General features: G+C 36.1%; 1 protein-coding gene across 6 annotated transcripts in view; it reads left to right on the top strand.

Moving 5' to 3' along the window:
• The window catches only part of Ssh2 (slingshot protein phosphatase 2), a 262,197-nt gene that overhangs the window by 117,408 nt on the left and 116,945 nt on the right, over positions 1-27,844 (top strand). Inside the window, exon 1 of one of the 6 annotated variants that reach the window (XM_046446878.2) lies at positions 25,764-26,180. The exons of 4 other annotated variants lie outside the window; for them this stretch is intronic. In XM_046446878.2, coding sequence (XP_046302834.1) covers positions 26,053-26,180 — 128 coding nt within the window. In that variant the 5' untranslated portion in view covers positions 25,764-26,052. Of the gene's footprint in view, positions 1-25,763; positions 26,181-27,844 lie in introns of those variants that run through there. One more of the 6 variants, XM_046446877.2, reaches the window with a different exon arrangement.

The raw sequence follows: 27,844 nt of genomic DNA, 5'->3' as shown, positions 1-27,844 counted from the left end.
AACATGGCAATGAAAATAAAATTTGCAGTAGAGGGGAGGGAACAATGTATAAGAGGTATTTTGGAAGAGTTGGGTCTTGATGAAAGAATGGGATTTAGATAGGAGAACAGAAGAGCACTTCAAACACAAGTGGATGAAGAGTGAAAGGAAGTCTGGAAATAGGTGCTAATGTGTTTTAGGGACAGTAATAAAATAATTGCCTATTATCTTAAAAGCATAGGAGTTTTGATTTGATAGATCTGTATGAAAAAGAATTGCATAACTTCCAGAAAGAGAGTCTGGCAATGTCATATGGGGCATGAGGGTAGGTAGGAAAACTACTTAGGAGACTTGCAGTAATTTAGGCAAAAGGCTAAACTGCATCTGAGAGCATCATCAGGACAGAAACTGCTTTATCTTGGTATCCCCAGTAGTTAGCATATATTTGGCACTTAGTAAATGCTTACTAAATGAATGAATTAAAATACAAGAATGTTGGGCTGGGCATTTAGCTCAGATAAATGATAGAGTGCTTGCCTCGCATGCACAAGGCCCTGGGTTCAATCCCCAGCACCACACACACACACAAAAGAATACAAGAATATTTATCTTTTGTAGAAATAATATAGTTGAAAAAAAGAACTCTTGTGAGAAGATATATGAAAAGTTAGACTTTGAACATATGAAACACAGGACAATATTTCAAATAGAAACAATTTGAATACAGTTTAAACAGGGGTTTGCTCAGGATATAGCTCAGTTTAGAATGGCATGGGCAAGGCTCTGTGTTCAATTTCCCAGCACCAGTGTCTTCCCCCTTCAAGAATAAGGACATGTCCTTGGATATGAGATAGTTTTGCATTGGCACTGTGTTGTTAATTTGTGACCAAATTTTTCCTCCAGATATTTATTTCTGGCACATCATCATGTTTGTTTGTTTTTTTAATCTTCCATTTGCCATTTTGTTCTTACCTTTGAGGTATGACTACATCTTCCTTTAATTTTAGTCTATTTGTATATATAATATTTTCTATGAATTTAAATATGATGACAGACAGGCATGGTGATGTATGCCTGTAATCCTAGCTACTCAGGAGGATGAGGCAGGAGGATCTCAAGTTTGAGGCCAGCCTGGGTAACTTAACGAGACTCTGTCTCAAAATAAAATCTTAAAGGCTGGGTACGATACAGCTCAGTGGTAGAGCACTTGCCTAGCATGTTCAAGGCCCTGTGTTTGATCCCCAGCTGTGGATTAAAAAAGTGAATTTTATGTTATGTGAGTTATATAAATAAAGCTGTTATAAAATGTTTTAAAATACATTATGATAACATATTATACTACTCATCTTGCATCTGTGAAAGGAGGGCTAATATACTTCTTGTCAATATATGTTCCAAGGGTTGGGGTTGTGGCTCAATGGTAGAGGCGCTTGCCTAGCATGTGTGAAGCACTGGGTTCGATTCTCAGCACCACATAAAAATAAATGAATAAAATAAAGGTCCATAAACATTTAAAAATATTTTAAAATATATACTTATTCCAGTTAAAGGATATATTAAAATATAGTAACCTAAAGATTATGAGTGTTGTACTTAAAAAAGTAGGGAAAAGGAAGGCCCCTTGTAAATATGAGCTGATAATTTAATCCTAACCTTTTTATTATTTTTTAAAGTTTTGAACCACTCTACTTACAGAAAAGTTACAATACAAAGAACTTCTTTTCCTGACCCATTTGATAGTAAAATGCCCCCTTGCCTATTTTTTGTTTTAAGAAATAGAGTGATGATATAAACATTTCATAAAGGAGCCAAATATTTATTGTTTTCTAATAGGAGATATGTATATATACATGGGGGATGGGGAGCAGAGAGAGAGTTTTTCCCGGCAAAGTAGAAACTGGCTGTATTAGAAACTAGCTGTAACTGATAATATTGAAGTTGTTTGTCTTTTGCTATTAACTTTTCTATAGCTTTACTGTGCTTCCTACCATGCAGGATTATTCTTTCTGTCCAGAGTGTGGCCACCAGGGGGTGTAGTGAGCTGTCCCCCATTCTTGAGTTTCTGCTGTAAATAAAAATCCCTTCTTAGATAAGTGTATATTTTTTTAAATAACACACAATTTTCCAATTTATTTTGTGTTGTTTTTTTTTTTTGGATCAAGTAAAGGAATCGGTCAAGAAAGAGGCAGATTATCTCTGGTTGGTCCTTTGCAGCTATATCTTTGGATGCTCCAGCCCTCTTGACCTATGTACTGTCTCTCTTCTTCAGTTTGCTTCTTTCTTTTGCTTTGGCTATTATGACACTTGCTGAAATCTTGAATATTCCTGTTCTGTTTCTTTTTTATGTAATTTTTAAAATTTATATATGACAGCAGAATGCATTACAATTCTTATTAAATATATGGAGCACAGTTTTTCATATCTCCGGTTGTATACATAGCATATTCACACCAATTCATGTCTTCATACATGCACTTTGGATAGTAATTATCATCACATTCCACCATCATTAATTACCCCATTCCCTCTCCCTTCCCCACCAACCCCTCTGCCCCATCTAGAGTTCATCTATTCCTCCCATGCCTCCCCTCCCTATCCCACTATGAATCACCCTTCTTATATCAAAGAAAACATTTGGCTTTTGGTTATTTGGGATTGGCTAACTTCACTTAGCATTATCTTCTCCAACTCCATCCATTTACCTGCAAATGCCATGATTTTACTCTCTTTTACTGCTGAGTAATATTCTATTGTGTGTATATGTATGCCACATTTTTTATCCATTCATCTATTGAAGGGCATCTGGGTTGGTTCCACAGTTTAGCTATTGTGAATTATGCTACTGTAAACATTGACGTGGCTGTGTCCCTGTAGTATGCTGTTTTTGAGTCCTTTGGGTATTGACCGAAGAGAGGGACAGCTGGGTCAAATAGTAGTTCCATTCCCAATTTTGCAAGAAATCTTCATACTGCTTTCCATATTGTCTGCACCAATTTGCAGTCCTACCAGCAGGGTATGAGTGTACCCTTTTCCCCACATCTCGCCAACATTTATTGTTGTTTGTATGCATAATAGCTGCCATTCTGACTGAAATGAGATTAAATCTTAGAGTGGTTTTGATTTGCATTTCTCTTAATTGCTAGTGATGATGAACATTTTTCATGTATTTGTTGATTGATTGTACATCATCCTCTGAGAAGTGTCTCTTCAGGTCCTTGGCCCATTTATTGATTGGGTTATTTGTTGGTTTTTTTTTTTTTTTTTTTTTTGGTGTTTAGCTTTTTGAGTTCTTTATATACCCTGGAGATTAGTGCTCTATCTGATGTATGAGGGGTAAAGATTTGCTCCCAAGATGTAGGCTCTCTATTTACTTCACAGATTGCTTCTTTTGCTGAGAAGAAGCTTTTTAGTTTGAATCCATCCCATTTATTGATTCCTGATTTTAATTCTTGTGCCACAGGAGTCTTATTAAGGAAGTTGGGGCCTAATCCCACATGTTGGAGATTAGGGCCTACTTTTTCTTCTATTAGACACAGGGTCTCTGGTTGTATTCTTAAGTCCTTGATCCATTATGAGCTGAGTTTTGTGTATGGTGAGAGACAGGGGTTTAATCTCATTTTGTTGTATGTGGATTTCTAGTTTTCCCAGCACCATTTGTTGAAGAGGCTATCTTTTCTTCAATGCATGTTCTTGGCACCTTTGTCTAATATAAAATAATTGTAGTTTTGTGGGTTGCTCTTTGTGTCCTCTATTCTGTACCATTGGTCTACCAGTCTGTTTTAGTGCCAATACCATGTTGTTTTTGTTACTATTGCTCTGTAGTATAGTTTAAGGTCTGGTATAGTGATGCCACCTGCTTTACTCTTCCTGCTAAGGATTGCTTTAGCTATTCTGGGTCTCTTATTTTTCCAGATGAATTTCATGATTGCTTTTTCTATTTCTATGAGGAATGTCATTGGGATTTTGATTGGAATTGTATTAAATTTGTATAGTGCTTTTGGAAGTATGGTCATTTTGATAATATTAATTCTGACTATCCAAGAGCAAGGCTCTTTTCCTAGCTGTTCAACTGCAGTGATAATTTTCATTATCACTACAAACCAAAGTGCTTTTGGTTTCTGAAGAATGTATTCTTAGACCTTATTTATTTTACATTTCTCTGACCTTGCCTGCATGCTTCTAAAATCTGATTTGAAAAGTAAACCTAATTATCATAGACATAATGAAATTCGATATATCTCTTAAAGCTAGGTAAAAAATTTTACTTTTTTTCCCTTCTAGATGTTGTTATTTATGTATAAGCAAAAAGAAAAAAAAAGTAAGGTAAATTTCCCCTCAACTCATGACTTTGTAAAACCAATTTTTAGAAAAATTATTTTCCTATATTATAAAAATCCAAGTACTAATAAAGTGTCAAATACCTATCAATACTGATAATAGTTAATAGTTAAGTAACAGTTAAGTAAGAGTTAAGTAACAGTTCCTTTTAGTGATATGACATATGCCCTTTAGATTATTGTGGACTGCATACTAGAGGGGAAAGTGAGACTTTCTTTTCAGCTATACTTTCTCTCCCATTACCAGGGCCAACGTTTAGCAGAAGTTACATATTGCAGAGTGAAAAGATCTGAGGCAGAATTCCTCAACTAGCAGAGAAGTGAGACATGGACAGCTGTGGAATTGTGCCCTTTATTCTTTTCCCACAAGACAAAGCATTAACACATCCTTAATTCAGTTCTCATTGACCAACTGAAAGGTGTTAGAAAAAATAATCTCACACTTAATGTAGTATTTATTTTTTTCTGGCTGAGGACAGAGGAATGGAAATGGGGCAATAGTGTAACTATAATAGAGGAAGAAAGTTCCAGGAGAGTGAAAAGGCTGAAAGTAAAGAACTCTTGGAGAGCTGGGTATGGCTGACTAAACTGTGGCACATTCAAGAAGAATCCTTAGCAAATTATTTATGTACACAGACCACATGAAGGGGGACAACCCTGGGAAGTCTCTAGGCTTTGGGCTATCACTTTTTGCTAAGTTCACCACTGAACTGATTTTCAGACTTCCAGACCAGGGAGCATAAGTGCTCCGAGGACCTTGGTAGGAAATGTGTCATGCTAAAAGGTCCAAAAGTCTTTTCCTTAACAGACTTTTTGAGGCATTTGAAGAGCTTTTTTCAGATTATGTTTCAAATTAAAATTCAAGGGCCAGGATAAAATACTGATGATTTGTGGTGGCATGGCTTTACCAAATCAGCAAGACCATTGTCTTGAGCTAAGACCTGTCCTATAGATAAAACAGTATAGCCAAGGAAATCTAGGAAATGAGTTTGATTGCATACATAAAGGAGAGGAAAGAATTTTCTATCAATTAAAAAAAAATTGGAATGTACAAATAAAGGACAAGTGTACATCCCCAACAAAGATATATTCCCAGGATAGTTTCCTCACTGATGAAAATGTTTTAGTGAATTTGCTGTTAATTTTACTTTAAAAAACTGTGTTGATTTTTGCAGATCTATTGAGTAATACTCAGTGACTCAAAAAATTATTATTTTTTCCTTATTAAAACTAAGGAAACTTGTTTAGCAGTAGGCACCTTACACGCTTAAAGGTAATTTATGATTAGAGATTGTTTGTTTGTTTGTTTGTTTTTTGAGATGGGGTTTCACTGTGTTACCTAAGGATCTCAAACTCCTGCTCTCAAGAGATTTCATCTTAGTCTCCCACTACTGGGACTGGAGGCACATGCATGGCACCATACCCAGCTAGATGATTAGCTTTTTATAGTTCTAGTACCTTTTCCCAAAATAATTTTCCCAGTTAAGTAAAAGGTAATTAACTTTGTGTTAAGTAGAATACAAATAAGAACCAAGGATTTGTCCCACTTCTCTACCCTCTAACCCCAGAGCCCAAAATTAGAATCTTACTTTCCTTCAGGAAGTATTCAGGGATCATAAAAAATAAAGTTTGGTCTGGGGATGTGGTCCAGTGGTAAGGCACTTGCCTAGTATGCATGAGGTCCTAGGTTTGATTACTAGCACAATAATAATAATAATAAATTAATATATTTTTCTTGTTCACTACAAGTTATTTGTTTGGATGAAAGATTAAGTCTGGGGTTGGGGCTTGGCAGTAGAGCACTCACTTAGCATGTTCGAGGCTCTGGGTTCCATCCTCAGCACCACATAAAAATAAATAAATAAAGATATTAAAAAACAAGAAAGATTAAGATTTTAAGATTTAGAAAAGATTCCTATTGAGAATGGTGTATTATGAACAGTTAATTTAACACTGCCTAATTCAATGTAGGTCAAGTTTTTATTTTTCTTCTGGTCTTCTTATATTTGTGGGAATAGAAACACCTGATAGACATGATCTTTTTCACCTTAGTACATATGCATGCACGCGCGCGCGCGCGCGCGCGCGCACACACACACACACACACATTTCAAGGTAAGAAAAATTGTGTATGCTTGTTTTAAATTATTTTAAAGGAAATAGTCATTCTAGAAAGGTTTCCTAGTATAACATGAATTAACTCTCAAATTTATAGTGTTTTCATATCATGTCATTTAACATTCATATTTCATTAACTTTCATGATCTTAAAAGTTGATAAATATCTGATGGAGAATTTTTACAAAGTTAAATTAAAGAGCATTTAATAAACTTAGATGTTGAATGTTAGTATTATTTTTAGAATATCGGTGTTAAGAAAGATAGCCAAAATATTTGCCACATTTTCTTCAGGTCTTTAGAAAATAAGACTTCTGAAAAACAAAAGATTTTCCTGATAAAAGTGAAAATTTATCCCAGAACAGTTTCTATACTATAAATTGTGACTAAACAGCAGGTGTCATGGTACAGACTTGTAATCCCAGCAACTTTTAGAAGCTGAGGTAGGAGGATAGCAAGTTCAAGGCCAGCCTCAGCAGTTTAGTGAAAAAATGAATCAAAATTTTAAAGGGGCTGTCAGTGGAGCTCACTGATAGAACACTGGAGGGTTCAATCCCTGATACTGGGGGGTTGGGGAAGACTAAATAGGAAATGAGTATAGGTATATAACTATTTCCTATCACACTATGTAATGACAAGGAATAGGACCAGTTTTTAAAAAATATTTATTGTTTTTTGTTTTGTTGTTTTGTACCAGTGCCAGGGGTACTTTAACACTGAGCCACATCCCCAGCCCTTTTAATTTTTTATTTTAAGACAGAGTCTTGCTAAGTTGCTTAGGGCCTCATCAAGTTTCTGAGGCTGGCCTCAAACTTGTGATCCTCCTGCCTCAGCCTCCAAAGCTGCTGAGATTACAGGCATGTGTCACCAAGCCCTGCATTGTTATATTATTTCTATGGATAAAAACTCACTATGTTTTAGCCTCTCTAGTTAGAAAGGACTCCCAGTATACAGTGTGAATTTTCTTTTTATACCCAAAGAGGTCAGAAAGGGAAATCTGGATGTCTAGCAATGTATTCATTACGCAGATATAAGCAGGGTAGGGGGAAAAATTTAGAGTAAGAAGATCTGATTTTAGTTTTCTTGCACTTTATAGCATGCTAAACCTCATTTGTAAAATAAGGATGACATCTGTCTCTCTATCCTAGAGTATATTTGTGAAGTAAAATAACTATAGGATAAACCTAACAAATATTAAGCACCAAATATCAAGACAATAATGTAAAGTGATGGTACTTTCATTATTACTTATCTAAATTCTTTTTCACTTTGATTTTGCAAACTCAGTTCAATTTCTGTAACTTTATACTATGACTGACACCCCTAACATCATATAGTATTAAGATCATTTACTGAGGAGCTGGGGTTGTGGCTCAGTGGTAGAGCGCTTGCCTAGCATGTGTGAGGCACTGGGTTCAATTCTCGGCACCACATATAAATAAATGAACAAAATAAAGGCCCATCAATGTCTAAAAATATATATATATATATACATATATCTTTTTTAGGAAAAAAGATCATTTGCTGAGGGCTTCAGATACTAATTTAAAACATTGTGCCAGGTGTGGTGGTATAGTCCTATAATCTCAGAAGGTTGAGGCAGGAAGATTCAAAGTCCAAAGCTAGCCTTAGCAATTTTGGAAGACCCTGTCTCAAAATAAAATGTAAAAGGGGATGGGAATATAACTCAGTGGTAGAGCCCTCCTGGGTTCAATCCCTAGTGTTGCAAATTTATTAATTAAAATTAAATTATTGTATTTAGTACAAATCTAATCTTGAACTAGAAACAGAAACTTCTTGCCAGTCAGTAGGTCAAAGCTGATTTAACCTGGGTAATTACTTAATGTCATAGCTATTGGATGTTATTTGGAAAAACTTGTTTTAAGTATTGATCATCTTGATTAATTCATTCAAGGAATATTTATTAATCTTCTGTGACTCACTGAGGCAGAAGGAGTATATGAATAAACATAAGTGGCACACTGTTCCAATGTTAATTTTTCACTGAGAATTTCCCCAAACCAAGCAGCCTTTTGAAGAGAAGAAAAAGACCTGTTATCAATTACCTAATCTAATTCTAAAACATCTGTTGTGGGGGGCTGGGGATGTGGCTCAAGTGGTAGCACGCTCGCCTGGCACGCGTGTAGCCTGGGTTTGATCCTCAGCACCACGTACAAACAAAGATGTTGTGTCCGCCGAAAACTAAAAAAATAAAATATTTAAAAAAAAAAAACAGCTGTTGTGGTGAAGCACCAAACAAAAAGGTCAGAAAGTTTCAAAGTTCTTTAAAACACACAATTGGTTGTGAGCCATTTTTTGTTTATAGAAATCCTTACTATTCAGTGGAAAAATCCTCACCTCAGTGCTCTAACAGAACTTATGCTTTCCTTTCATAGTACTTTCAACACTGTTGTTACACATTGCTTGTTTATTCTTGCCACTCATGAAAAGTGTGAGGGCAGAGACAGTCTTTTGTCACGTTCATAATCGTGTCCTTGAATCCTTGCAGTTAGAAGACACTCAGAAACTTTCTGTAGAAGAAATGCATTAAAGAACTGTACTTCCCAACCTGGCACTGTTGCCCATGCCTCTAATCCCAGTGACTCGGAAGCCAAGGCAGAAGGATTGCAAGTTTTAGGCCAGCCTTGGCAAGACCCTGTCTGAAATTAAAAAATAGAAGGGACTGGGGATATAGCTCAGTGGTAAAGTGCCCATGGGTTCAACCCCAGTACAAAGATTTTAAAACAAACAAAAACCTATTCATCTGTTTACAGGTATTAGGAAACTGTATTTGTAGCCTCCTGGAGACCATTTTCTTCACTGTCTTGTAGGAACAAGAATATTTTAGTTTTTCATGAGGAGGGAAATAAAAGTGAAGTGTCTGTTGTAATACAACAACCAATAGCTATTGTTACTCCTTATTTTGTGATTATACTGAGTTCTTCCACAGTTAGGATTATAACTTTGTAACAACTTCATGGTACATATTTCAGAAACCTTAAAAATCACTATATCTTAGTACTTCGTTTTTTAAAAATTTTGAAAAGAGGCAGGGTTTTTTGGTGATTGTTTTGTTTTATTTTGTTTTTGTGGTACTGGGGATTGAACCCAGGGTTTCTTTACCACTGAGCTACATTCTCAGCCCTTTTTAAATTTATTTTTTATTAAGTTAGTCAGGCTAGACTCCAGTTTGCAATCCTTCTGCCTCATCTTCCTAAGTTGTTATGATAATAGGCCTGCCCACCACTCCTGGCCAAAAAAAAGGGGGGGCGGCATTGTTAATATAAAGGTTAAAGCTGTTTTCCAGTAAGTTAAAATATACCTGGCAGGCTAGCCTTTTGCTATTCTAACTGTCCCCACTCCTTTTTTTTTTTTTTTTTTTTTTCATAGCTAGAGATCAATCCCAGGATTTCACATGTGCTAGGCAGTTGCTCTACTATTGAGCTATAGCCCTGTCCCTAACTCCCTAACTGTCCCTCTTCTTAAGGACTAAAACATGTAATCATTGAAATTACTTTTTTAGTTTGGTTCAGTTCAGTTTGGTTTCCAGTCCTTTTGTTGTAGTTGTTCTTTTGAAACAAGGATCACCAAGTTTTAAGGGTTTCATTAAGTTGCCCAGGCTGGCCTAGAACTTAGAATCCTCCTGCCTTAGCCTCCCAAGTTGCTGGGATTACAAGCAAGTGCCACCATGCCCAACTTTAAAATATAATTTAAAAACATGATTCCATGACATTGTTTTCACCTCAATCTATAATTTTATTTTGATTTCTTGAAAGGACATCCTGTTTTTCTTAAATATTTATTTTTTACTTGTAGTTGGACACAATACATTTATTTTATTTATTCATGTGTGGTCCTGAGGATCAAACCCAGGGTCTCACGCATGCTAGGTGAGCGCTCTACTGCTGAGCCACAACCCCAGCCCATGGACAGCCTGTTTTTATTGCCTCGTTTTAAAATTTCACGCCTCAACCAACTTCTCAAACTACTGTCCTGTTAAGATCTCCAGTGAATATTTTTTAGTCTCCTTCTTAAATGACACTATTGACTTTTCTTCTCTGTATACTGGCTTCCTTTGCTGATTTTCCTTATATCATCTGCTCATCACCTCAATTGTTTTCACCAGCAATTCTTCCCGTGTCCATCTTCTTAAAGTTACTTTTTTCCAGGGAGCCATGATTGTCTTTCTTTTACTTTAAAATATAAAGGGAAATTTTCAACCTTTTGGGGAACTTGGAATTATGTGAAAATGTGATGAATATTCAACATTTTCCTCAGTGTACATATAGCTTAACTTTGCATTCAAGTTTAAGGGTGCTCATTTTCCCCTCCCCTGTTCTATATATTGTACCTGGGTGACTTCATCCTCTTCATTCTTTATGCCCATGTGCCAAGAACTCTCAAACTGAATAATATACCTCACATTTCTTTTTTAGCTTCAAACCCTTATTTCTAACTGCCTACAATCTCTATAAGATCTCTATTATATTCAGCAAGTTTCTCTTCCAAAGTTTTTTCCTCTTCCTATTAGTGACTCCACCATCTGTTGCATTCAAAAAACATTGTATTCAGGGCTGGGGATGTGGCCCAAGCAGTAGCGCTCACCTGGCATGCGTGTGGCCCGGGTTCGATCCTCAGCACCACATACAAAGAAAGATGTTGTGTCCGCCGAAAACTAAAAAATAAATATTAAAAAATTCTCTCTCTCTCTCTCTCTCTCTCTCAAAAACAAAAACAAAAACATTGTATTCATCCCTGACTCTCCCCACCCCCATGTTCAACCATTATACTTCTGCCTCTGAATCCTTTACTGATAAAAAAGAAAAATTTAAAGAAATGAAAATGATTATAGATGTTTAGGAATTAGTGCAGATAAACTATTTTAAATTAATGAAAATAACTTCTTGAACAAACATTTAAGTAGGAACAGTAGACGTCAGGTTTAAGGTGGGTTTGGACTGACTGATCCTTTTATTCTGTGGTAATACTGCAGGCTTTATTATCTGAGCTTTCTTTACCATTTGTCAAAACATATCTTAATCAAATTTGAGAAACTATAATATGGTTTAGAGTTTATTTTAGTGGCAATACTTATGTCAGAAGCTTCATAAAGGACTTTAATTCTCTAATTATAGAATCATTAAGGGCAGAAGGGGTTACTTAAAATATATGTATGGTTTTTTAAAATTGCAAAACTTTCCTCTTTCTCTTCAAAATCTCAAAGTTAATGTAACCATATGCCTTTAAGCATCAAATTAATATATTAAGTTCATGATCTCAGTTCTTACAGTAGTCCTAGGAAATTATTATGGCTCATTTTATAAATGTGGAGGATGAGACTCAAAAGAGATTAGTGATACCCAAATCATATAGCACAAAACCCAGATTCAAATTTTGGTGCACTCAACTCTAAAGCCTTTCCTACTTTCTCTCTCTCTTTCTCTCTTCCTTTCTTTCTTTCTTCCTCCCTCCCTCCCTCCCTCCCTCCCCCCCCCTCTCTCTCTCTCTTTCTCTTCTTCCTTCCTTCCTTCCTTCCTTCCTTCCTTCTTTCTGTTTGTTTATAGTTGTAGATGAACAGCATGCCTTTATTTTATTTGTTTATTTTTATTTGGTACTGAGAATTGAACCCAGTGCCTCATACATGCTAGGAAAGAACTGCCACTGAGCTACAGCCCCAGCCCCTTTCCTACAGTCTTTAAAAATGTCTGTTTCCCTTTCCATTCACCCTTTAAAACCTCTTTTGTCACCTCCATTGGAGAGTTTTTGCTTCATTCATTTCACCATATAAACCTTCATTGAGTACTTTTGAGTATTGCGGAAGAACCTAGATTTTAGAATTAAAATTTTCGAGGAGTCAGTGGGATTGTCCTGATTTACATATCATCTGATTCCTTAACTTCCTTGCATAATCCACACCCATAATAAGTACGTTGTCTTTAATTTCCAAATTTGATTTCTTAAGAGTGAGAATGTATAGTTGTTTGTAAAAAGCATTGACTCCAGAATCCTTTGAGAAATGTAGGATTTTCCTACAGTCTGTAATCCTCTTAGCCACATGTAAATTCAGTAGCAATTTTTAAAGTAAGTGTCCTTCTCAAAAGCGTTCATATTAATTTTTGTAGAAATGACTTATTTTTATACTCATGTAATGGTCTTACATAATAGTTAAATTTTACAAATAGTTAATTAAAGTATGCAGTTATAGTAAGAAGTGCAATGGGCATCAACAGTTTTGAAACAATCAAATTTTTTAAGCATACAGTTTAATTAGCAGAAGTAGCAGTGTATGGTCATACTAGAGAGGAGTAACCTGTTAGGGAAGAACATCTCTGCTACTATGGCAGTATGCTTATTTACATAGTTTGGGATAGTGCTTAATACATGATAAATGCTCAATAAATGTTATTGAATAATAACTAAGAACCACCATCAGCTTGACATTCCTTATAGAAGGGGTTTTGAATAATGCATTAGCCAAGCACTTTTGGGTAGTAGAAGGAACGTCTGTAAATGTAGACTTGTAAAGTTCATGCCATTCACAGAGAACATAAGGTATTTGGTGGGCCATTTTTTCATGTATCTCATCTATCTTCCCTACTTAGTATGAGCTGTTTAATATATATAAAATATTATATATTCTCATACTTCTTTGAATGCCTCACACTAACCCAAAGCCTGGCAGAGTTGGCACTCACTATTTTGGAATACCTATGTTAACCAATCTGGTATAACTAATAAATATAGTATATGTCAAAATATTAACTTATCTTTGGAAAGGATTTTGAAAGCCCTATTTTCAAGGTTCAATGTAAGAACTTCAATATTCTGTTTCCTAGTCTTCTTTTTTATTATTACAGTTTTCTTTAGCTTCTTGTATTTATTCTAGTATGTTTGCCTGTGTAAAAATATCAGCAGCACTTCTTTCATAGTTAATGTTTTATTTTGACTGACAAAAGCTGCCCTTCCTCTAGATTAAAAACAAGGGTCCTTGGGGGAAAACATTGTTTTGTTTTTTGATGCAGAGTAAAATTTTAATTCCTTCAGAGGTGAGAGTTTAAAATGTTTTATTTTACACATCTATCAAGCATTATCACCCACTATTGTCCAATACCAGTATGGCCCTTAGGAGATAATAGGGCTGTGAAATTAAAATGCTTTTTAAAGAGACTGCATTTGTACAAAAAAAGGTTATCTTCTAGCTCAAATATAGATATTTGTGTGTTTGTTGCTTTTTTATTTATTTTTTTAGCAGTAGAACTTCTTTTTAAGAGAATTAAATTTTAATGTGTACTTGGGTGTCACTTTAGATTACATACAACTATAAAAAGCTTCAGAATACATTGTTGTGGGGAGAGCTGTGTTTTTATTAGAATTTCATTGACTGTTTAGCCATCCACATGTTTTAATAATATCTAGAATAAATTACCTCCTGAGAATAACATAAGAAGAAATAAGTTTATGTAATTGTAATTTCTTTAGTGTTAGCTAAATCTAACACTAGGTTCTCACTCAAAGCCCAAAATTTATTTTCTATTATGTGAAAAAGTCTATAATTAAAAGTGGGTTTAAAATCAATAAAATTTCACTAAGGACTTTATTTTTGACAATTATTTCAATAAGTCTCCCTGATTGTTCTGTTTTTAGAATAATTGATGTCCAAGTTGAATTTTAATTTAATAGGTAATTGTTCTTTAAATTTTTTTTTCCTTGAGGGGATACTATCTCTCCTTTCTCAAAGTGGAGCTGGTTTTGTTTTGTTTTGGTACTGGGGATTAAACCCAGGGGCGCTTTACCATTGAGCTACATTTCCACATATTTTTTTATATTTTTAAATTTTTTTTTACTTTGAGATAGGGTATTGCTAAGTTGCTTAGGGCCTCACTAAGTTGCTGAGGCTGGCCTCAAACTTGGAAACCTCCTTCCTCAGCCCAATCACTGGGATTACAGGTATACATCACCAAACCCAGCTGGGGCTACTATTCTTAACCTAAAACAATCCTTTTCCTTGGAGAACTTCTTTTGGGAGTTTGTGTGCTATAATTGAAACAGCATTCCAGCTTGGGTTTATCTGAATCTGTTACTTTACTTATAAAAACTATGAAAATACCCCTAAATTAGACTGCTTAAGGGTAAAATACTTCACAAACAGTTAATAATATAATATCTGTAATGTGGTAATTTTAAAATGCCACTAAGAGAAAAATACTATTTAAGATTTAATTAGTATACAAATATGAAAATACCTCAAGTAGTAGGCAAAGTAGGATTGTCTAACTAATTTGCTTATAATACCCATATCACCATGATTTAAGCCCCAAACCAGAAAACTACTTTTGGTTGATGAGCATTCCTAATAAAATGAGTATATTAAATAATTACTAGAGATGCTTTTAAAAGTTTTTAAAGGCTTTTTATTATATTCTCACAAACTTAACTCATCTTAGTACTCTTCTACAAACTGACCTGAGAATAAGACCAAAGACATTCAATTAATAAAAAGCCTTGTAATATAACTTTATTTGGTACTGGGGATTGAACCCAGGGGCACTTTAGCACTAACCTTTTTAAAAAACTTTTTCGAGACAGCTGACTACAAACTTGCCATCCTCTGTTAACTCACAATAAGGAAGTTGGAGGGAGAATAGAAATTCACTGGATTAGACAAAGGGGAATGAAGGGAAGGGAGGGGGATGGAAATAGGAAAGACAGTAGAATGAATCGGACATAACTTTCCAATGTTCATATATGAATCCACAACAAGTGAAACTCCATACCACATACTACCACAAGAATGGGAAGTTAGGGCCGGGATTGTGGCTTAGTGGTAGAGTCCTTCCCCAGCATTCGTGAGGCACTAGGTTCCATCCCAGGTGCCACATAAAAATAAACAAATAAAATAGAGGTATTGTTTCATCTACAACTGAAAAAAAAATTTAAAGAATGGGAAGTTATACTCCATGGATGCTTTTTCTAAATTTTTTTTTTAGTTGTAGATTGACTCAATACCTTTATTTTATTTATTTATTTATTTTATGTGATGCTGAGAATCGAACCCAGCGCCTCACACGTGCTGGGCAAGCACTCTACCCCTGAGCTCCAGCCCCAGACCCTCCATGTATGTTTGATATGTCAAAATACATTCTACTGTCATGTACAACTAAAAAGAACAAATAAAAAATTTAAAAACAACAAGAAAAACTTATCATATCCTGCCTTAGCCACCAGGCCCAGCTCTGTTGTGATATAACACTTATGTAATTATTTTTAAATAATTTAAATGACTAAAATTATTTAACATACTAATTTTATTAGGGATGCTCATCAGCCATAAACAATTTTCTAGCTATGGACTTAGTCATTTCATGAATTTTACAGAAAAGGATAGAAAAGTAAAATCTGAAATAATAGCTTTCCAGAAGTGACTATGGAACTAAAGGAACTAGGCTTTTCTCTTTTTGTTTGACAATATAATGCAAGAGCTTAAGCTGAAATTACACCATCAAGCCTAATTATTGTTTTCTGTTCATATACTAGATCCTTAACCATTGGAAGCCAGTTAACACCCTTCCCCACTCAGTTTTTTTTAGGCAGAATATGAAATTGAGATTTTTGTTGTTTTTCCAGCATTTATTATAAAAAATTTAAAACATGCAGATGAGTTTGAAGAATTGTGTAATAAACACCCAAATACACCCCCCCCTTCTATGATTAACATTTACTATATTGGGTTTGTCACTATCTACCCATCTATTTCTTCCTGTACTATTAAGCTTTTATTTAAGAAAAATTTGCCTGCCCATCTATATGTATTTTACATATAATCCTTAAGAAACTTTAAAAAGTCAATTTTAGTGCTTTATCAGCTATAATTTTTTAAATGAATTTTACATTAAAGAAAGATTGCTGGGCATATGCCTATAATCCCAGCTATAATGGAGGCTGAGGCAGGAATGATGCAAGCTCATCATTCATGTTGTTTTATTTATAAATAAATAAAAAGGACTGGGAATGTAGCTTAGTGGTAGACCATCATGTTGTTTTATTTATAAAGTAAATAAAAAGGACTGGGAATGTAGCTTAGTGGTAGACCATTTTCCTAGCATGCATAAGGCCCTGGGTTCAATCCCAAATACAGGGGGGAGCTGGAGGAGATCCATTGTTTACCTAGCTTTTCCAGCTGAGGTGGATGAATAGAATCTGACAAAACCATATCTTTAAAAAAATTTCTTTTAACTTTTTAAATTCACTTATTTTTAATTAATATTTATTTTTTAATTATAGGTGGACACAATATCTTTATTTTTATGTGGTGCTGAGGATCAAACCCAGTCCCTCACACATGGTAGGCGAGTGCTGTGCCACTGAGCCACAATCCCTCATTTACTTTTTTTTAAATGTGGTGCTAAGGACCGAACCCAGTGCCTTACACATGCTAGGCAAACACTCTACCACTGAGCCACAACCTCAACCCCAAAACCATTCTTTTCTCAGCTGATGTAAGAGCTGAAAAATTATACAAAGTACCCTCTTTCTAGTAAGGATTAAGAATCATAACTTTCAGCTGAGTATAGTAGTGGTACACACCTGTAATCCCAGCTACTTGGGAGGCTCAGGCAGGAGGATTGCAAGTTCAGGGCCTGTGTAGGCTGCTTAGCAAGACCTTTTCCCAAAATAAAAAATAAGAAGGGCAGGGATGTAACTCAATAATAAAATGCCCCTGAGTTCAATCCTTATTACTGAAGAGGGGGGTGCGGGGAGCATAACTTGCATACTTCTAGGTTTTGCCTAATTCAGAAAACACACTATCAATATTGTGCTTCAATTCTTTCAACATTTGACATGGTTGTTGAAGTGTGTAATTATCTAAGTATGCAACTTTGCATATTCACCTGATTTCAGAGAAGAAAGATACGGCAAGTGAGATATAGCCCGGAAAGCTGATACATGAAGGTTTTAGAGAGATAATGATGCTGCTCATCCAAGGCCTGTAAACTTAACCATTCTAAACAAACTGCATAGTACTAAACATCTTGTGAAAGGGCTGAATCAATCCTACTGTAAGTTGGATAGATCCCTTAACTTTTGAGCCTCAGTTTCCTCATCTTTAAAGTGAAGCTGATAATCAGAGCTAGCTCTCATAGGATTTTAATAAGAATCAAGTGAGGTTGGATGTGAAAACACTGTAGAGCTGAGAATGAAACTTACACCTTAAAATACAGATAAGAATTTGAAAGGCTGGATAAAAGTGGTCACAGAGAGGGAATAGTCTGAACACAGAGAATGAGACTTGGATGTGGAAGACTGGATAGAAACTATGTAAGTGTAGCAAAAATTAGTTTCAGGAGAATGGGTAAAAAGTGTTTAGAGGGGATGAAGTTAAGGGTTATACACCATAATGACTGGAGTATGGCAGGATTCGAATTTTAGAGGATCTGAAAACTTGAGGGAAGAGATTGAAGTTAATCTGAAAGGGAATAAGAAATTATTTGGGAGTTTGAGTGAGGAATAAAATAAACATGTTTAGCTCATATTCATTTGTAATGAGCATTTGGCAAATTGTCTAGCATACAGGTATTTAGGATTTGATTTGTCAGAATTCAGTTAATCTGTCAATGATGAATTGAACTCATCTGAATTTACAGTCTGGGCTTCTTATCAACTAGATGTTAGTTTTTTTCATCTTTAATTGTATCAAGGAATGATAATACCTGACCAATAGTAGGTTTATTTTAAACATCAAATAGGATGGTGATATATCATCATTATCCACAAATAGATTAAATGCCTTCTTTATGTAGGATGTTGTGGAGGAGAAAATATCAGGTACATTAAAGTAGGTGTTCAAGGTCCCCAAAAGTTCTTCCTGTTGCAAATAGGTTTAACCTATTCTGTAATGAACCTCCATCATCATGAAGACAATGTAGAATACTGGTTCAGAAAGCGGTTTCTACCTGGCACAGTGGCACACACATCTCAGCTACTTGGGAAGCTGAGGCAGGAGAATCATAAGTTCAAGGCCAGCCTCAGCAGCAACTTGGCAAGACCCTGTCTCAAAAAAAAAAAAAAAAGTGTGGGGATATACCTCATTGGTAAACCACCCCTGAGTTCAATCCCAGTACCAAAAGAAAAAGGAAATCAGGTTTTGGAGCAAGAATAAGTAACTCAGCTTGAAATACTGCTATATAAGCTTGGGCAAATTATTTAACCTCTCTGAGTCTCACAGAGATAATAATACAATCTAGGGTTGTTTATGAGAATTAAGTGAGATAGTATATGTAAAGTCTTAATAGAGCACTTGGCACACAGTGAATGCTGGCTCATTAATTATTAGTTTATCAGTTATTGTGTTGTTTTTTGAGATCTTATCCACCTTTCCAACCTCCATTTTTTTGTTATTGTTGTTACTCCCAAATTCACTTCCAATTTTTCTGTCTCACCCGATTCTAAGATATTATTGACATTAGGCCATTATTTGACTCGTTTACCTGTATAGTACAATACTAGCATTAAAGAGATCTTAAAATAGCTTATGAATTCAAAATTATAATATCTTCATGGGCCAGGGTTGTGTCTCAGTGATAGAACACTTGCCTAGCACATGTGAGACACTAGGTTTGATTCTCAGCACATCATAAACAAACAAATAAATATACTATGTCCATCTACAACTAAAAATATTTTTTTAATTATATTATCTTCAAATTAGTTTAAATATTACATATATTTAGTTATGTCTAAGTGATTCTTTGGAATCAGTAATTTGTGATATAGTTCTTCTTAATATTTTTCTTTATAAGTTAGTTTATTTTTCTAATTTCTATAGCATATTTATTATATATAGATGTGCATATCTATCTATATAGTTTTTAATGTAATATGTAAAACATGTGATATAAAGGAGGATCTTGGGCCCTGAGTTAATTCAGTAAATCATGGGGCAGGAAGAAACAATTTGATTTCATAGGAAAATAAAAAACTAAACTCTTTAGGAGAACAATTTGACAATATCTACCAAATCTTATGATCATGTTTTGAAAAAGTGGTTTTATTTTGTTTGTTTTTGGTTTTTGTTGTTGTTTTGTTAGTGGGGATGGAACCCAGGGATACTGTACCACTAAGCCACATCTCTCCTTTTAATAGGGGGTGGGGGGGACTTTTAAAATATTTACTCATTCATTTTTCAGCCCTGTGGATTAAACCAGGAGTGCTCTATCACTGAGCTATATCCCTAGTCTTTTTTATTCTTTGAGAATAAAATATTTTATTCTTTATTTGAGAATAAAACATTTTATTCTTTATTTGAGAATAAAATATTTTTATTCTTTATTCTTTTTTATTCTTTGACTGAGTTACTTAGGATGTTGCTAAGTTGCTGGGCTGGTTTTGAACTTGTGATCCTCTCCTTCCTCAGCCTCCTGAGTCATAGGGATTACAGGTGTTCACCAGCACACCCAGCCTGTGTCTGAAATATTTTAAACTAACTGCCAACTCCACTTCTAGATATCCATCCAAAAACTATATTCACATGTATACATAAAAAATGTGTAAAAAGGACTGGAGTATGGCTCAGTGGTAGAGTGCCTCACTAGATATTTTATGTACTAGCAAAGACTGAACACAACTTAAATGGTCTATCAGTAGAGGAATGTTTGAATAAATTATATATGATCTTACAATAGAATAGAGCGCTTGCCTAGCATGCGTGAGGCACTGAGTTCTATTTTCAGCACCACATATAAATTAATAAAGTCCATTGACCATACCATATATATATATATATCATGGTAGATTCATATAACCATGGAAAAAATATTTACAATATAGTGATAGGTGGTGGGGTAGGGGGAGAAGTAGAATAATATGTGTAACATAATTCTATGTGTGTTTCTTACAATACAGTTACAATATATTAATGTTTGCATATGTGAGGAAATTTTCTGAAAATATTAATCACCCAGTAAGAAGGATGGGAAGAGTGGCTTTCATCTTACCTTTGTGATAGGGGGTGTGGGGGGGGACTTAATCATTCAGCATATATTACTTTTATTTATTTTTAAAAACCAGTTTAATAAAATAAAACATTAGGTTGGGAATGTGGCTCAGTGGTAGAATGTTTGCCTAGCATGTGCAAGGCCCTGGGTTCAATCCCCAGTACCACAAAAAACAAACAAAAGGAACAAAATGAAAAGAGAGTGGGAACTAAATAGTTAAATGTTTTGTAAAGTGTGTTGGATGTGAAAAGTGATCTATAAATGCCTATTATTTTAACTAAACAATAGAATGTGGGGCTTTTGTAATCTGAAGAAAGCAGCATTTCAACATCTTTTCCTACAGGAACATATGGTGGTTAAGACCATGGGGGATGAATGCCTTAGAGTTCTGCTCTCTTGGAGTTGATACACAGATCTTTTCAGTGTTCCCCATTGCTCTTATGGTGGAAACATCTATGGAAATGATTGTAAAGGCTCAGTGACATTGTTCAACTCGTGTTTAAAACTCTTGTCAGATACTCTAAAAAAAAGAAAAGAAAAAAACAGCCACATGGTGATTGCAAAAACATGATTGCCTTCAAGTTTTAAGAGCCTTAGTTTAGAGTTTGGTTTGTTGTATTGTATGAAGAGTGCCTTTGACTAAGAGTAGTAAGATACCTCTTACCTCTGGTGTTGTCTGGGCAACAAATTTGAAAATATGGGTATTATCTTGAGAGTTTTATCCTAGCATTTTACAGATTAACAGGAGACAGAATGTTGTGTTACTCTAGGTAACAGGCTTTTTGTTTTGTAACTTTTTAAGTGTTCGTTTTCTCCCTTTTGACACTTGGGATTAATTAGATTTATATTGTAATTAGATCAAGCCCTTAGAGAAAACAAAAAAACACAAATAGGTCCTCTGAATGGTATAATCATTTTTTCTTATGCCCATGTATTTTTAAAATAAAGTTATATAAATTAAAGCTATTATTTAAGCGCTTAAAAATGCAAGTAGAATAAGCACTGAAGATTTCACATTATTTAGGTTGCAATAGTTAATGCATTAACCACCTGGGAAAGAGAATAGTAAAGACTTCCTAGATGAAAACAATGGTACATAGGGGAAGTTTGTATGTATTTCAGTTTTCCCTCATTCTTCAATTCTTGGGTAATAAAAAGATTAAAAAACAAAACAAATGCAACTATTACTTAAAGCTGATGGGGCAATTTATGGATGATGATATTTCATAGTGAAACCTTGGTGTTGTCTTGTTCACAGAGAACTTTCGTCTGTATATCTTAAGCCTGTAAAGTAAACATTACCATCCCTAGTTTTAGAGTAAAGAATCTAGGGCTGGGACAGATTAAGGTTTGCCTGTGAACAAAGTAGTTAGTATCTAGATTTTCTGATACCACAGTCACTGCCATTTTTTCATGCCACTTACTTTAGCTATTTTTCAGATTTGTGGAAAAGAACATAGAGGATCATCTCTAATCCAATATTTTCATTTTCTCAGTGAACAAACTAAGGCACATAGTGGGTGTTAATTTAGATTGTCAGATATTAAGACCAGAGGGTAGATTTTTGTGCCAGCCTCTCTTTTAGGATAGAAAGAAATACACACACACACACACACACACACGTATATGTATATACACACAAACATACATCTGTGTGTATATGCATATATGCATATATACATACATGCATACACACATACACATATATATCAACTCTTTAGAATAACTTTATAAATTAGGTATAATGTCACAAATTGAATAATTTCAAAATTCACACCTAATGGTGGCACCAGGATTCAAACCTAGCCTATTAATTTCAAGTCCAGGGTTTTAAACTGCCCGTTCTATTGCTTTAAATTAAGTGACTGTTATCTTAAAGTGGACTAAATGAATTTATCAGGATATTTAGATTAGATGAGAATACTTTCTCTAATGTTCCTGAATCTCAGAAGCACAGCTCTTGGGTTATTTCCTAGGGTTTTATTAACCCTTTTACAGATAAAGTTAAGTGACTTGGCCAAAGTCTCAGTTTATTAAGTGACCATGTTAGAATTAGAATTTATGTACTCTGGTTTCTAGCCCACTGCTTTTGGCATCAGTTCAAATGATTTACCTATGATGAAATTTTGTCAGCAGCAAAAGCATGTCTACATCCTTCATCACATTGCAGTATTATGTCAGGTCTCTTCTGGAATACAGTTACATCAGCATGTTGAGTTTCCAGTGTTCTGTATATACCTTATGAATGTATACATAGTAATGGAAGTAACTAATGGATACAAGAGTCATCTGTTACTTTTTCATTTTAAATCTTCCATCTCAGTGAAAGTGTAAAGAAATGCAACAAATTTTCCTCAGGGCCTTTGTGCAAACATTTTTTTTCTTTCTTTTTTTAATAGAAAAGTCCCTTCTGACTCCATATGGAGTAGAAAACTAGCTTAGTTTATTGAATGCTGCTCAATCTAATTTAGAATAATTTTTAAATTCCTAAATGCTTGGGTATAGAGAGCTTGCTCCCTAGAGTCTTGTTTTTTTAACAGTGGAGCCTAGAGGATTAAATTGAGCTGAACTGAATTGATTGGCATTTTGACACTGCGGACCATGAAAAGAAATGGAATTTGTCCAACTTTTAAAAACAGTCACAGAAAGAACCATTTCCTTAAATGTGTCCCATTTTGCAAAGATTTTTTTCTTAAAAAACCAAGAGGCATTTTCTAGCACTTTATCAATTTCCTATATTACAGTTCAAAGTGAGAGTTTAACTTTGAAAGGCTTTTGTAAAGGCCTGGATGGAGGCATTAACATGGTATCCTTACCTGAATAGGCACTAATAGAGGTCTTTTGAGGACTGTGCACTTTGGGGAAATCACTATAGGAGCCTTTTTATAAAAGACAAGCATATTTAAGAAATTGATATCTATGAAATGTATTGCTAGCATGTTAAAATGCAAGAGACAAGTTAGAGTTGAATAAGATATATTTCCTGCTGAATTCTTTTCCAGAGATGATTACCATGTCATCATTTTTCTTAAAGGGCATTATTTAGTGTTGACTTCAATAAAATCCCACCTCTGAGTGTCATGAAAAGAACTGGTCTTACCTTAACATTGCTGTTCTAAAGTGCTGCTGCCTTTTTTTTTTTTTTTAAATCATAGGAGGAGACTGTCATAAGTTATAGTCTGGAAGAAGTTTCAAACTGGCAAGTTTGCCAGATATTTTAAGCAGTTTATTTTGGGGTGTATCAGCAGATTTTTTTTCTTACATTGCTATTTGGGTGCCTGCTGACACAGCCTGAATAAATCTTTCAGATATTTTCCTTCCTAGAGATGGATGAAGATGATGAAACTCCAAGATCTGGACCTTCCATTAACTCTTCACTTACCATCTGGTTATATTCTATTACCTGATCTCTAGGAAACATATTTCTTTACAGCATGAGTTTGCAATGTTTGGGTCTTTCAGTGTCTTAGCAACTAAGTTTAAGTTTTATGGAAAGATTGATTAACAAAAGAGTGATTCTGATTTCTGTCATACAAACACACCCATATATACATGTACACATTTGCACACATGTAGTTTTTTTAAAAGATTATTGTTTTGTTTTATTTAATTTATTTATTTTTATTTTTTTGTAGTGCCAGGGATTGAACCAAGGGCCTTGTACATGTGAGGCAAGCACTCTACCATCTGAGCTATATCCCCAGCTAATTTAGATTATTTCTCAACTAATATTTTGAAAATTGCCAAATTTTCCCACAGAAAAAGAGACTGAACGTTTATATAAAACAAAGATGTTTTTTTCTTGATTGCAGAATTTTTAGTCTTAAAGTGACTCATTTCTAATTGGTTAATGAAGACTTTTTTTAAAAAATGTTAATTTCTGAACAGGCATAATGGTGCACACCTGTGATTCTATTTCCTGGGGAGACTGAGGCAGGAGAATTCCAAGTTCAAGGGTAGCCGGAGTAACTTAGACCCTTTCTCAAAAAAATAAAAAGGGCTGGGGATGTGTCTTCGTGGTAAAGTGCTCCTGGGTTCAATCCCTAGTACACACACACACACACACACACACACACTTTTGGCTTTTGGGTTCCTAAAGCAGCTTCATTGATATTTATTTTAGTCAAGTATTCAGAAATGCTAAAATTACTGATGCCTGAAAATATTTGCTCTAGCATCATGAGACTGGAAGTGCAAGAGATAAGAGAGCTAATTATTGAGTACCTACACTGTGCCCACCCTTTTTGTATGCCACTACATTGCATGCAGGAGAGAGAGAAGAGTCTCATTTTACAAAGAGCTGGTTGCTGGTCAGATGAAAGGCACTGCTCAGTGAGTTTGAAGAAACATAGTAAAGACTTAAGCCTGTAAAGGCATCAGAGAATACCTTTTGGTGGTAACAGTTCTAAATCAGGAGTCATAAAACCTGGGTTCTTGTCCAAGTGACCTCATTTATTAAACTGCCTGGACCCTGAATGTTTCCATGTCTGAAAAGTGAGGATATAATCTCTAGCCTGCCTTCTCAGCTATGGTTACAGGATGGAATCACCAGCCCAGGAGAGAGGGAGCTTTGAAAATATTGATATTTAAATCCCATCCTCAAATAGAAAGTTTGGTTTGGTTCAATTGGACCCTATTAGGCCTTCTAAAAATAAAATTATGTGAATGATCCAGAAATACATGTCTGTTGTGAAAAATTCAAATATACATAAGTATATGGGGCCACAGAGGCTCCCTACATTACCCTCTCAGAGATAAAATAAAATCCCGTCCTCAAAAAATTCTGATTTGTTCTAAGGTTCAGTCTGGGCATAGCTATTTTTTAAAATGTCCACAAGTAATTCATTTGTGCAGCTACAATCTCTATGAGGGATGACAAGAAAAGTCCTCTTTATCCATTAAGCCTCAAGTTTACAATTATATACAAGACAATGGTACCTAATGGGTTAAATTTATTTCCAAGGGTTATCTACAGAGTAAGATAGCATTTTCTTTTTTCCCCACCATAATTTCAACGTTTAGTTAAAAATTTATCTCTGAATTTCTCCCTGCTCATAGAAAGCCATTGATAAGTATTTGTTTCATTTATGAATGTATAGCTTTTAAAATTTTTAAGATTATTCCAAAAAATGGATTTGTTTGAGCTACAATGAATGCATGGAGCTGGCGAAGAAGCAGGACTTTTCTGTAGAAACACTGCCCCTTAGAGAAAAGTGAGCCTTTCTCACACATCCCCGGCTTGCTACAATCCTGCACCCAAGCAGCAGTGTGTTGGGGCGGCTACTTGTAGGGCAGGCCCTGAGGCGCACGCTGCGGGATCCATGTGGGTGCAGCGACCTCCGGGGAGGGGCGCCGGCCAGGCCGACCCTCCTGGCTCTCTCAGGGCCCTCCCACCATCCGCCCCGCCTTCTCCCAGAGGCCCCGCCCCGGACGCGGGTGGGGGCAGGTTGCTGGCGGAGCCCAGCAGCCTAAACTCCACAGCCGAGCCCCAGGGTTTCGGCGGCGGCCTCCAAGCAACCTGGTGGGCCCAGCTCAGCCGCTTGGAGCCAGCTTTTCTGGCTCGGCGGAGTCCAACTCAAGCCCAGTTGAGGGGACACCATGCAGAGCTGTGCGCCTTGAGTCGGTCCCATGACCCTGAGCACTTTGGTCCAGGAGAGTAAGGCGCCCCCAGCCTGCACCTGCAGCCTCTGTGGCCCCGACATGATCCCTTATTTCTCCGCCAACGCGGTCATCTCGCAAAACGACATCAACCAGCTGTGAGTCCGACACGAGCCCTTGTGCCGCCGCGAACGCTCGGAAAGTTTGCTTTTCAGCCGCTGCTTTCCCCAGCATTCTGGGGAGCGAACTAGCTAGGGAGGGCGAAAGCACAGCCTGAGTGCTCGGAGGTCTTGCGCATCCGGGAGTTGAGCGACGGGTGGAAGTGCTGGGTTACTCTTGGAGACAATAGTGTCCCGGAATGGGGTTGGGTGAAAGAATCCTTTGGGAGAATTTTGTAGAACTTTGAGGGAAGCTGAAAGTGGGGTAGTCCCAAAGAAGTCTGTGGTGACCGAGTGACAGCCTAGCCGTAAGGCACCTGGTAGTTGGGGATAAGGAGGTGGTAGAGTCGGAATAACCGGCCGGAAACTCAGGGACTTGCTCAGTCCAGTTGGTGACAAACCTCCCGTGGTGGCCGGTTTTGTTTGTTTAAAGTAAATTTGTGCGAGACTAAGTTTCTGCAACAGATGGTCCACACACAAAAAAAGGCAGTTCATTCTTTGACCCCAGTGGTTGTACATTAGAATTCTTTTAGAAAACTAGTTTTCAGTAGTTTGGCTGTTTTTCTTTTATTGCCCTTTTTACTAGTACGTGCTAATAACTGGGGTAGAGGATTACTCAAGCCTGGATGCGTTCTTTGACTCACTGAAGTTCAGGATTCATGTGCATCTTTAAACCGTCACTGGTTGGTTCCTCTGAGAGGTGTGTGTGTGTGTGTGTGTACACGTACGTGCTCACGCACGGTACTTGGGATTGAACCCAGCCGTGCACCCCCACTGACCTGCCCTTCTTTATTTTTATTTTGAGACTGGGTCCTAAAACTTGCCCAGGTTGGCCTTGAACTTTCGATGCTCCTGCCTCAGCCTCCCCAGTCACTGGGATTCTTTACAGGTGTGCGCTGCCACCCTGGCTGTTTTTGAAGTCTCTAGAGTTGTCATTCCCTTCCGTTGTGGTTTAGCTATTTGTGGGAACTGACAGTGTGTGCTAATGCTTGCGGTTAATTTCAGCTCACTGTTATAAAGCTCATAGTAGAGGAACACCACCTATTCAAGTTACATCCTTAAACCAGTAGAGTGGTTTAAGGTTACTTTAGATAGCAGCACTTTGGTCAGCGTTAGTGTATTGGCACTCCAGAGTGTCTTCAGAGGAGTCACCTGCTGAGATTTTTCTATGCTCCCAGCACTTAAGTGAGGCTACTGTCCCCCTCCTTCCTGAAGGACTCTTTTTTTTCTTCTTATTGTCCCAACAGAAACTTTCCATTATCCTTCACTCACTAAAAGTCTGTATAATAGCATGTAAAGTGATATTTAGATATCTTACACCTAATTTATTATTTTAATTGTCTGTCTTGTCCTCCCAAATAAATTCATTTGAATTTCAGCTTTTTTCCTGATGCCCCCCCAAAATTAGCATATGCAAAAGGAAAAAAGTGATTTTTTACTGCCTTCTGTACAATAAAATAAACTCTCATTTTTCCTTTAAAAGGGGTGGGAGTGGGGTGAAAGAGAAGGAAAGGAGTGAATAACCAATCTCAAAGAAATCTGTTAACAATACTTTTTTTTAAATTTTTTTTAATATTTATTTTTTAGTTTTCGGTGGACACAACATCTTTGTTTGTATGTGGTGCTGAGGATCGAACCCGGGCTGCACGCATGCCAGGCGAGCG

Source organism: Marmota monax, unplaced genomic scaffold, assembly GCF_021218885.2.
Source record: "Marmota monax isolate L192 unplaced genomic scaffold, Marmota_monax_Labrador192_F-V1.1 WCK01_AAM20220418_F8-fsc00138, whole genome shotgun sequence".
Lineage (NCBI taxonomy): Eukaryota > Metazoa > Chordata > Mammalia > Rodentia > Sciuridae > Marmota > Marmota monax.
The sequence above is the reverse complement of the archived record's forward strand: the minus strand, read 5'-3'. Positions and strand labels throughout refer to the sequence as shown.